The 12,756-nt window shown below is 52.6% G+C and overlaps 1 protein-coding gene across 2 annotated transcripts in view; it reads right to left on the bottom strand.

Annotated features, from left to right (window-relative positions):
- Window positions 1–7,187: 7,187 nt before the first annotated feature.
- Window positions 7,188–12,756, bottom strand: part of LOC133356304 (regulator of G-protein signaling 7-like) — a 64,570-nt gene continuing 59,001 nt past the window's right edge. The window contains exon 16 of one of the 2 annotated variants that reach the window (XM_061573748.1): window positions 7,188–11,678. In XM_061573748.1, the coding sequence (XP_061429732.1) occupies window positions 11,628–11,678 (51 nt within the window). In that variant the 3' untranslated portion in view covers window positions 7,188–11,627. The remainder of the gene's footprint in view (window positions 11,679–12,756) is intronic. The other variant, XM_061573749.1, reaches the window with a different exon arrangement.

Below are 12,756 nucleotides of genomic sequence, written 5' to 3'. Positions count from 1 at the left end.
CCTCCCTCCCACCTCCCCCCCCACCTCCCTCGCAGTGGACGGAGACTCAACTCCCAACCCGAACAACCCCACCACATATTCTTGGTTCTTTCGGTAAAGTCACGTAGAAGGGAAATAATAAAATAATAAACATATAAAAAATAAAAATTGTCACGACGTTTCGATTGCAACACAAGCAATCATCATCAGGTGTGAAATCAAGTCACGTAGAAGGGAAATAATAAAATAATACAAATATAAAACAATAAAAATTCTCACGACGTTTCGACTGCAACACAAGAAAATGTTTTTAAACATTTTCTTGCTGTGGATTTCACACCGGATGACGATTGCTTGTGTTGCAGTCGAAACGTCGTGAGAATTTTCATTGTTTTATATATTTTTATTTTATTATTTCCCTTCTACGTGACCAAGAATATGAATCCCTGCAGTCACGAAAGCTTTACATCAAAGTGTAACCCCACCACGACTTGTTCACAAAGACCCCCCCCCCCCCCTCTCTTTCTCTCGCGAGTTCCCCCGTCTCGTCTCTTGGGAGTCGAGAACCGGTTCAGGTAACGGCCCGTTGAACAGTCGCGCTCGTCACAGCACCGTGACTCAGTGACGGTGGCATCCGGGGTCCAAGGTAAGTAAATAAATATATAAGGTATGAATATTTATATTCTTTGTTCTTTCGGTAAAGTCACGGAGAAGGGAAATAATAAAATAATAAAAATAATTTATATCGCATAATTCACAACTTCCTGCGAACAAAAGTCACCCGACACCACGTGGCAGCAAGAGCACGGAAGTGACGTAACACATCGCCCGCCTGTGACGCGAAACACTTTCGGACCAATCGGAACGCCTAAAATCTTCGGACCCGTCCGCAATGTCGGGTCATGTAATATGCACGTGCATGCCTCGGCTCGATTTTCAGACACAGCGAACAAACATCGGGGGAAGGCATCCCCACCACGCTACCCCACAAACAAACTACGGCCCCCGGGGGAATGGAAACGACGGACGGACGGATGGGGGGGGTCGAGAGGTCGCAGATAAAAGTGACGGACACGGGGAAGTTGCCACCACGAGCGCGATGTTTTATTCGCGGTGATAGCGGAGTAAGCACGGTTACAGCACGATGCACCCGGGCAGGAGGGTGGAGAGTGACCGACACGGCGTCGCATCAGGTAACGTTCGCTGTCACTTCGGGGACATAAAAAGCAGGGCTTGATTTCACGGCGGTCCGGAGGCTGTGAGCGACTGAAAATATTTCCCGCGGGAAAGTGTGGCCGTGCCCCCCGGGGACAGGTCGCGGTGGTTGTTGGAGGCGGTTAACAGAAAATGTTCTAAGAGAAGTCAAGCCCTGGGGGGGGGGGGGGGGGGGTGAGTGTATCAGCTGGGCTGTGAAATGACATCATAATGAGACGGTAAGGAACGTGGGACGATTACAGTTTTATCAAGTGACACTTAACAACATGTAATAAGCCATTCACAGCGGTCGAAAAATATTGATTTTCCCATCTCCTGATTATAATTTTTTTTTGCTTAACTGCGCTTTAAAAAAGATATAAGTTAAAAACTGTCCACAGCGACGCGGGGTACATTTTGGCGGTGGTGGCGGTGAGCGGCCGTGCAGGTGGATTCGTCGGGCGAGTCAGAGTCCACCACCCGGTCAGAACAAAATAACAAAACACCGAATTCGTGCCACACTTGCCGAGAGTCAAGCACGGCGAGAGGAGCCGTGGGGGATGTTTGTGTGTGAAGCGGCTGGTTCGTGGAGGGGGGGGGGGGCAGGTCAAATCACACCACGTGTGCCCACCCCCCACCTTACCCCCTGCCCCACCAAAGCCTTCCAACTAAAGCGGAAGTTATTACATCTGACGCCACCGTGATGTTGAAGCCCCCTCCCCCCCCCCGCAAAGTGCGGGGCCCGGGGCAGCCGTCCCGATTTTCCGTGCACCCTTAGGGACCAGTAAATTACATTAGCAGCTCGGGGGGGGGCTACGGCAATGGGGTTTAGGTGGTGGGGACCCCAATTTTGTGTGATTTGTCTCGCACGGTCGCACCCGAGGCTGCAATCGTGGATCATCTTGCCTACGTCACGCATCGTGTTGTGCGTGTGTTTACACGCTGCTGTTGAAAACGCATCTCATCACGGCGGTTGTCAATGCCCCCCCCCCGCCCCCCAACTCGTAGCTTTGGGGGGCAAGGCCCCCCCCCCCACGCTGTTCAACACGTCGCTGGTAGCGGCGTTCCCTGGTCGTGTGCTCGACGTCCACGAGGTTTTTTTGCTGTTGGGTTAGATCGCGTAAATATATAAATGTGTCGTTAAACCCGCCACCACCCGACACGGCCAATCAGTGAGGTTGTGTCACGTAAACAGAACGTGGCCAATTCGTCACGAGTACAGCACTAGTGTATAGTGTAGTGTATCGTGTAGTATACTAGTACAGCACTAGTGTAGTGTATAGTGTAGTATACTAGTACAGCACTAACCGGTTGTGAGTCGGAGAGAAAATCCACAACATTTACAATCTGAGCACGACGTTTCGCCAGGAATTACAACCGGCATCATCAGGCGGACAGCAGCCAGATTTGTACTTATATTTACGCGTTCTAACAAACAAACAACACCCTCTTATGGATGATATTTGCCGCGTGATAAACTTTAGTCGGCGTGCTTTGGGCGGAAAAATCCACGTGAGTTTCTGCGTCTTGAACGATTTAGAATCCGAAAATAAAATATCGCATTGGTTCTCAAAAAATTCATTTCGCTAAATAGATATCGATTTGTATACATTCCAAAAGATAACGTTTTAGCACATTTACCAACTTTTCAGAGAAGTACACTGCCAAACACTGTCCGGTATTGTTCTTTAGGACTCAACAATCTGCTTGCTAAGGACGGACTGGGCACTGGCATGGGAATGTGGAATTACCACCGCAGTCTCAGCTCCACCAACAGCGAGAGCCAAGCAAGATCCAGCGCTCCCCCAGACTCCACATTCCACACGTGACTCCTGTGCGCGCGTTACCTTGTTTACCAATCATCAGGCGTGTGTGGCGGGGACGGGCACACTGGAAAACAGGCAGGACATAACCACCGAGGTGGACAGCGAGGATTGGAGCTTGGGGGGCCAAGTCCAGATTCACTCAGCATCGTCACTACGTGGAGGAGATCTTCATCCAGCAGTTTATACATTTATAGAAGGCTGGAAAATAATGTTTTTGTTTGTAACATTCACTCGGAGGTTGGGGGGGGGGGGTGTGGAACGATGCATCGATACATCACGTCGCGAATCGCGCGAGAAACGAAACGTGGCCGACTCGTTACGAGTTGAGCACACACACCGGTGGTGCTTCGGAGAGAGTGAGCCCACGACAGCATTTACACGTGACCCCAACATCCACAAGAGGCGCCACCACGGACCAACATTGAAATGTGACGCTCCAATACCACTGGTCAACAAAAAAAACGTGTTTTTTTGGCCTGGACTTTTGCAGCTGTTTTAAACTAATTTCAGGGTGCCGATTCCAAATCTGATCTCAGATTTGCTCCATCACATCTCACTTCTACGCTATCGGCATACCCCATTTTCATTGATTTTACCCGAAATGAACTCTGTCACTTATGATTGCAAGTTGTTGCGAGTCAGTGACTGCTTAAGTGCTAAAATATGGTGCTGTATTTTTATGATAGTGTGTTTATAATATCATTTTATGTAGATATCCACATTTATCTCAAAATTTTCTTCTGCAGTTTTTATTGAAAATGCAATATTTGATATCTCAAAAACCTGACGTGATAGACAAAAACTGATGCCAGGTTTGGAATCAGCACCCCAAAATTACCTTAAACCCGTTGGAATACCTTATGCCAGAAAAAGTGTGTTGACCAGTGTATTGTATCGTGATGAGGACAGTGACATGCGGGGGGGGGGCACCTTTAATTGCCGGTATCAAATAATAATAATTGGGGTTTACCCTTTCTGGCAATAAAAGAGGAGGTGTCAAGATGTTAAAACACCAAACAGAAACCTTTTGCAAGAACCACGTCCGCATTAACCACAAAGTACAGGTAGTCCGCGACTTACGACGGAGATGCGTGACAACGACCCCATCGTAAGTCGAAAATATCGTAAGTCGAAGATGGCCTCGCCTACCCAGGAGTCTTAAAGAATGGTGATAATTTAGCAAAACAGAGCGATTTACAGTACCGGCAGCGTGCCAACGTCCAGCATCGTACCTCGTACGCTGCTGCGTTTGCCTTCCACGCGAAATGTAAAATATTTTACAATTTTGTCGTAAGATCGAAATATCGTAAGTCGGACCGCCGTAAGTCGGGGACTAGCTGTACTGGTGGTGAACATGCAAACAAACACATCCTCTGCTAATACATGGGCACTGTCTTTGAGACTGATTGGTCGACACCAGAGACGGCGGCCTTCGTTAGGGCCTAGTCTCAACCAGTGTTAGACCAGAGAACAGCGCCAAATGGCGAACAGCACAAAGACATTGAATCGGTGGGGTTGGTGGTGTTAGAGGGGGCGGGCAGAGGGCAGAGGGGGCATCGTTCCAATCGGAATATTGACAATGAGTAGTAGCTGCTTCACGTCGTCACGACTGTCCCTGTGAAGGAGTCGTCAATAAACCATCAGCGGCCACCCATCGAGCAAAGACCGCGGTGGTCACCGCATCATCGCGCGGTGCTTTCAGACGCGCTTCTGCGGCCGTCTGGAACGCTCTCCCCTCCGATATTAGGGAGCCACTGGGAGCCATGCAACTGTTAAATCATCATCGACATTGACAAACTCATTTCTTTAGAACTGCTTTTTGTGTTTAGTTTGTGATCTTTCACCCCCGCACCCTCCCATCAACATGCGTGCGTCAATGATTGTCTAACGAGGGACCAATCCCCCTTGCCATAGAAATGTGGAATTTCCAACACAGGCTCATTGAACCATTGACGAGGACGATACAGCCGAGGGCTCGTTTGAATGTCGGGAGCGAGCGATGGGCATTTGTACAAATAAACACGACCCGTTCAGTTTTGGTGAAGTATGGCTAACACCCCCCCTCCCCAACCCGCAACGACGACTGAGTACACAATTACATCGATTATCGGCGGGGATGCGGATTATCCGACATGCTGGATCCATACATTGATGAAACGCCTTCAAGCGCTCACTGCTTTAAGAGCTGGACTTGCCGCTCCTCACTCGTCGAGGGTCGGTGGCGAGTCGGTGACACCCCCCCATGATTGACAGGACACTGGCACGGGGAGGGGGGGGGCCTTCATCCAGCAGTGGATTGACAAAGGGCCTTGGAGACAGGAATTATTCAAACAATTATAGGTTGGGACCAATGGCATTCTGTGCATTTCCAATATCGTTGTCAATAATAGGGCCCTTCAATGGAAATAGGATACATTTCGATTTAAAGCTTTCGTGACTGCAGGGATTCATCTTCTTGGTTCTTTCGGTAAAGTCACGTACTTCCCTTCATCATTATACAATAGACAGTAAGATGATTAAAATAACATTAAACTGAAACTTTGTATTTTTATTTTACCAGGTAAAGCCCACTGAGCTATCCATAATATAGGTTTTTTTTGGGTTAGATCACGTAAATATAAATGTGTCGTTAAACCCGCCACCACCCAAAACAGGCAATCAGTAAGGGTTGTCACGTAAACAGAACGTGCCAATTCGTCACTAGTACAGCCACACCGGTGTGTTGGAGAGCAAATCCACAACATTTACAATCTGAGTACGACGTTTCGCGAGTAATTACAACTAGATTCATCAGGCGACAGCCAGTTTTGTGGATAAATCCTCCTGATTCTGGCCTTAAATAGAGGGGTAGATGTAATGATGTCACTCGTGAGCTCTTCACGTGTAAAGGGGGGTGATTACAGATTCATATTTACGCGATCTAACCCAAAAACCTATATTGTGGACATTGGTCGCGAAATCCCACTGAGCTTTGTAGCTCTTTTTCAGAAACGACCTGGCTCTCATAAATGATAGCTCAACGAAGTGGCTTATCACGTGGAAATGTATTGCAGCCAAATACTCTAAACGCGTGTTGTTGATTCTAAATGTGGAGGGAAAAACCAGAGAACCCGGAGAAAAATCCACACGACCACAGGGAGAACATGCAAACTCCAAATATACAGCAGGTGTCAGGGTCGGGATCGAACCGATGACCTCCTGTATACCAGGCGAGATAGTTAACATCTCATAGCCACCGTGGTGATGATGACAGAGAGAGACACGCAGACTCCAAATATACAGCAGGCGTCAGGGTCGGGATCGAACCGATGACCCCCTGTATACCAGGCGAGATAGTTAACATCTCATAGCCACCGTGGTGATGATGACAGAGAGAGAGAGAGACACGCAGACTCCAAATATACAGCAGGTGTCAGGGTCGGGATCGAACCGATGACCCCCTGTATACCAGGCGAGATAGTTAACATCTCATAGCCACCGTGGTGATGATGAGAGAGAGACACGCATACTCCAAATATACAGCAGGCGTCATGGTCGGGATCGAACTCACGACCTCCTGTATACCAGGCGAGGTAGTTAACATCTCATAGCCACCGTGGTACAAATGGCAGCCGAGGATTGGAACGGCTGCGAGGTCGCGTCCACATTGGAGACGGAGCGATGAAATCAACTCGTGCGAGCTCGGACGCTTCGTTACGTCGCAAGAAGGTCGACGAATGTGCCGGCTTGGCAAGGCCTTCATCCAGCAGTGGATGGACAAACGGTGCCGTGCCGGGTCACGTGGGCTTAGCTCAAGGTCAGACCTGAGTTGCGTTCAAGGACTGCAAAGATTTAAAAATCAACGCGACTGCACGGACGCATTGACGCAAGGTAAACTCACACAGCAACAACAACAACAAGGACGAGTCGATTTCGGTCGATGACATTTTAAATGTCCGGTTTTTTGTTGTTCATTCCGCCTTGCAGGAAGTTAAAAACCTCGTCGGCGCGTCGTCAATGACACCGCTGTGCGCGGCAGTCCAGACGAAACAAAATGGCCCTTACTTCATGGGACACAGGGAGGCCAAGAGAGGTAAGAATGGATAATTGGACGGGAATAGGAAAATCAACACCTCGTGCATAGACGCAAAATGGACGCGTTTTTCTTTTCAAGGCCCTGTCGCATTCTTTGTCAATAAATAATGTGCAAACCCATAATTTTAAGGAACGGTACAAATTCCGGACGAACCGATGCGCTCCACTCACGATAAATCGCGTGGCAAACCCTGTATTGTGACGTCACGATTCAGGGTCGCCATGCGTTTGTGACGTATAGATTCAGGGTTGCCATGCAACCGTGACGTCACGAATCAGGGTTTCCATGCGATTGTGGCATCGACTCTCATTTTTGTCGCGCGACATTGGCGTCTCAATGACATCGGGGCTCACTCGGTTTGCCGAATTATACAACGTGAGCATATTCGGTGCATACAATTTGCATACATCGCAAATGATTGATTACAGTGAACGCTTCGACACGCGTATCGCGAGAACTAACATTTAGCGATGAATCAACGCAATCGTCGGTGCCTGGTAACCACGGTGGACGGTTGAACAGGTCCGCGGATTGCTGATGAGACGTAGTGCGAGCGAAACCGATGCGGTCATTTTTTTTTAAGAAACGCTTTTAGGAAACCACTGACGATGTCCAACGGGACGAAACTGCCTTTCACTTCCACGACGCATTTTTATTTTCACCACCATTTGGCACACAACGACAAAGATCACCCGTGTAGCCTTAACAGACTGTTGGGCGCAATTGCTGTTAGCAAGCAGCACCTATGAAGGCCGGCAAGGTACACGGGGGGGGGGTGGGTGGCCAGCATCACGCCCGGCCGCCTTTGTCTCCCCCGTGCCGATGTTTACACAACGCACCAGACAGTCCTTTTAGGCTGAGTCGACCTAAGGGAGGCCCAGGACAGGTTCGGATAATCGTCACCACTGTTGGCCGTGAGTGGGAATCGAACTCTGGGTGGTTGGGATAGTAGCGCGGCGCGCTGGCCGCGTGCGTGCGCACCCAGTCGCGCTGGCGTGCGCGTGTGCTTGCGTGCGTGTGTGCTTGCGTGCGTGTGCGTGTGTGCACTGTGTGTGTGTGCGCAAGGTATCCCTGGTCGCGTGCAAACCAAGCCGAGCAAACGCGATGGAAACGCCGGGGCGACGTTTCACCGCGGAGCGAGCGACATCAACGCGCGGCGCTTCAACCTAACGCCCCGGGAAACTTGTGGGTGAGGGGGGGGGGGTGGCACTTAAATGGCCCCAAGTAAAACACCGGCGTGGCCCCGCCGGTAAAACCTCCAGAGGTCCAAACGCCTGATCAAGTGGTGGAACGCTCTGCGAATCACCATCACCGTCCTCATCAGCGCACGCGCGAGCGATCGCACATACACACACACACTCGCACACTTATGTGCGTGTCACAGCAGCCCTTACGCGTGTACGCCAGTCGTGAGCAGACAGAGACTCTTCATAGACAGACAGAGAGAGAGACAGACACGGCAATATCAACGTGGTGCAGCGTGGTTGGCAATGTGCCCTGGTGCAATTCTCTCTGAATGTCTCCCTTCTTGTGGAGCCTGGCGCCTGGGCCCACTCTGGCCTCTCGGCCTCCTCCGGTCCGTGGGCCTCCTCTAACCCATGGGCTCCTCCAGCCCGTGGGGCCCGGTGCAGTTGCACCATCTGCGCACACCTCGACAGCTCCGCCCGGGGGCGGAGGCCAAACCTCCTGACGCTACAAGCTGCACGGCAAAGTGTCACGTGGCCGAGAAAGAATTAATAATTTTGTTCCTAGAAGTGTGTGGGGCAGGGGGGGGGGGGTGAGTTTAACCCTTCCCCGTTCCGATGACGTACATTGTGTACGTCATCAAAACGAAATCGGAAAAGAAAAAAGAAAAACTTAAATAAAGTAACTTTATCGGTACTGAGGCTCTCCCACAAGGCCATGTGGGAGGGCACGTGGCACAGTTTTGGCGCCGGCAATCGTAGAACGGCGGCGGTCGTGTCGCTACGGTTTTCTGCGGTGAGTAACGTCTTCAAAAACAACGGCGCTACTACGCCTCTCTCTGAATAAAATATCCGCCGAGGTGCGTTAATTTCTGTGGGGCGGTTCAGCGAGAATGCCCGCAGAACATCCCCCTTGCACACAAGGGGGAGACTTTGACAACGCTCAACCTTCGCAAAAGTTTGCACAAAAACTAAGAAGATGAAGAAGAACGCCGCCGGACACAGCGACGGAATTCGCCGAGTGGAGATCGCGAGCGCGCTCTGCAGCGCAAGCCGACACGATGCGTGCTCAGTGCTCCCGTAGGCCTACAGGACACACCCACCGTCACCACCACCACCACCTCGAACCTGAGCAGGAACCTCTGACGTGCACGGCCATCGGAATCCGGCACGGGTTTTTCCATTGCTGCCCGCACTGGCGGCGTGGCCCGGCGAGTCTCTCCAACGCCGTGAGTTTGTCGGCCGGGGAACGAATGCGGCGATTGAAATAAAACGACGTGCGACCGATCGGATTTTTTTTTCCCAATTATTATTTGTTTCCATCGAAGCAAGAATTTCAGCGCCGCTGCTGCTGCCGGATTGGGCCGACGTCTCAGCGGGATTGGTTTGAAATTGTCGGTTTGGCACGGGACGCTCGACCGGCAGACCCTACACCTCCACTAACAATCGGCAAATGGACAACAGACCAGCAGACCAATCTCATAGCGGGGGGGGGGGGCGCCTTCTAGACCACAGACCGACGGGAGCGGACGACCTTTTTAAAACGCGAGCACCTGCCGATATCCGCCGCTTGGCTAGGCTAGATAAGACGCGTGCACACACACGCGTGCACACACACGCGTGCATACACACACACACGTGTGCGTGCTGCACGCTCGGTCTACTCGGCCCGGCAGTGGTCTGTGAGCGGCGCTGCGACCCCGGCGGTGTCAGTGCGGCGTGCGGTCTCCGCCGTTTTGGCTGTTTATTTTTAAGCGCTCGCCGACGGCCGGGGGAGAAAACGATTGTCAAGCGCCCCAGCAGCTCCATGCTCTGGCTCTGGGTTTGTGCGACCCGCCCCCCCCCCCGGACCCCCCCCCCCAGGTTTGTGCACCAGGGATTACGCCTACATATCGGAGGCCTCGGGGGTGGGGGGTCGAGGGGAGGGGGAAAAACGCCGCCCAGGTGAGGGCCCCCCTCCCTCTCTGAAGCCTACCCCCCCCGCCCACAGGTCCATTTCCTGAAGCCCACCCACACGCGGCTAATATCCAGGGGGGGCGGGGGGTGGGGGGCGGGGGGGGGCACCAATACCCCGAGCGACGGGCCACGAAAGCAAAAATCGCTCCTCAAATCTCGAAATCATCATCATCATCGCGCTCGCACGTGACCGTAGCTCGCACGTGACCGTCGCCCGCGAGTAGCCGTCGCCCATCTTCTGTCCTCGCCCGAGGCGAGCGGCCGTGCGACACGGGGGAGCGTCTAAGCGACACGGGGGAACGGTCCGGGGATCGCAACGAAGCGGCGCGCGGTTCTGGCGGACTTCGCCGCATGCCTCTCCGGGCAGGTCGCCTGCTCGACAAGCCGGGCGGCGTCTCTCCACCGCGGGGGCGACCGGCCACGGCGACGGCTCGCAACCGGTTGCAGAGACGTCCACGCGCGATCGACTCGGTTGCGCGCAACAAATTACTCAAGAGTGGATCCACCCACCGTCCCGCTCTCCGCCCGCCAGCCCCCCGTGTGCGTGAACCCTGCCAGGACGCTGGCGAGACGAGCGGCTCCCGTCCACGCGAGTTTGTTGACGGCGTACAAATTCACAACGATAACACCAACAACAATAATAATGATATCAATAATCACGTGGAACAACGAACTCCGACTGGATTTGACCTGGCAGCCACTAGACCAGGGGCTCGGCAAAACAAAACAACAAGGAGGGCCGTTTTTGTTACTTGTGTAATAAATAAAACAATGCACTGCGGGTGAATACGACACGGCGGTCCTTCATCAACGACGTCACGAGGCGGTCCCTTAGAGAGCCGCACGCGGCTCCGGAGCCGCAGGTTGCTGAGCCGCGGGGCGAGGAAAGCACGAGGGGTGAGGCCGGCGCGACTCGTGAGTGGCGTGCGGGGCGTGATTTGCCCGGCGGTGAAAAACCACCGCAGCCCTTCCGGCTGATCCCCGCCGGGGCACGGAGCGGCGCTGTCGGTGCGGGGCCCGGTAGAGAACGGGCGCGGCGACGGCTGCCGTGACGACGAGGATGGCGAAGACGACGACGACGATGATGACGACGACCATGAGAAACGCCGCACGACCGGAGGGCAGAGAAATGCTTTTTTTTCTCGCCCTCTCTCTCTCTTCCCCATTTTGTCCCGAGGGTCAAAGGTCGGCGAGGGTCAAAGGCGGCCGAGAGGTCAATGTTCACATCGGAAGAGGAGGAGGAGACATCGGCGGCGAGTCCAGCGGAACGGACGTCGAGCGATCGACGGTCCCCGGGTTGAGTTTTGTTACTTGAATGGCGGAAACAACAAAAACAACAAAAACAAAGAAGTGCCCGTTCTGCAGATGCCACGGAAAGTCGGCGGCGCTCGGTGACCCGAGCAGGCCTTGGGCCTAGGACGACTGGACTAGACTCGTGAGCCTCTTGGCGGTCAGCATTTTAGCCTGCGGGTTAGAACAAAACACAATGGGGGAAACTTTCTCAGAATGTTTACGGGGAAATTTTTTTAAACGACGAGCAGAATCAACCAGGCAATGGAGAGAGGTGCAGCCCTGCAATCGCTTTGCTCACGACACAGCTGGTGGAAAGGCCTCCACTAGAGGGAGGTCTCAGGGGTATTAGACTCACACCTGTCCAATTACTCAGATCACACACCTGTTCAATAACTCACACACCTGTTCAATAACTCACACACCTGTCCAATAACTCAACACACACCTGTTCAATAACTCACACACACCTGTTCAATAACTCACACACCTGTCCAATAACTCACACACACCTGTTCAATAACTCACACACCTGTCCAATTACTCAACACACCTGTTCAATAACTCAACACTCACCTGTTCGACACACCTGTTAACACAGTAGAACAACCGCATTTAACTAAAACTAAACTATCTTGTTTATTTTACCAGGTAAGGCTGACTGAATTGCAGACCTCTTTTTCAGAAGCGACCTTGCCACAAAGTATAGCTCAACGAAGTAGTTCATCATCGTGTGGAAATTTCTAGCAGCCAAATACCTCAAACGCACGATGTCGATTCTAAATGTGGACGGACAAAAGCAGAGGACCCGGAGAAAAATCCACGCGACCACGGGGAGAGAGAGAGAGACACCGCAAACTCCACGTACACAGAGGCGTCAGGGTCGGGATCAATCCCACGATCTCCTGTATACCAGGGGAGGAAGAACACATCTCCTAGCCACCGTGAGGCAGAGGTCGCAACCGGGTACCCGATACCCGTACCCTACCCGATACCCGGCTAACCGTACCCGGCCGGGTACGGTGTACGGGTAGCCGTTTGCGACCCTGGTGCAGCCGGGTATGGGTACGGGTAGGCCGTGAGTCACTGGTGAGTCACCGTTTGTCACTCATTTCGGGTAGGGTACGGGTAGGGAACGGGTACCCGTACCCGGCCGGGTACGGGTACGGGTACCCATTTGCGACCCTGGTGCGGCCGGGTACGGGTACGGAATCAAAACCCGTTTGCGAGCTCTGCCGTGAGGGCCCCAACT

The sequence above is a fragment of the Lethenteron reissneri genome, chromosome 53 (genome assembly GCF_015708825.2).
Source record: "Lethenteron reissneri isolate LAM-NWPU_2019-01 chromosome 53, ASM1570882v1, whole genome shotgun sequence".
Taxonomy (NCBI): Eukaryota; Metazoa; Chordata; class Hyperoartia; order Petromyzontiformes; family Petromyzontidae; genus Lethenteron; species Lethenteron reissneri.
The sequence above is the reverse complement of the archived record's forward strand: the minus strand, read 5'-3'. Positions and strand labels throughout refer to the sequence as shown.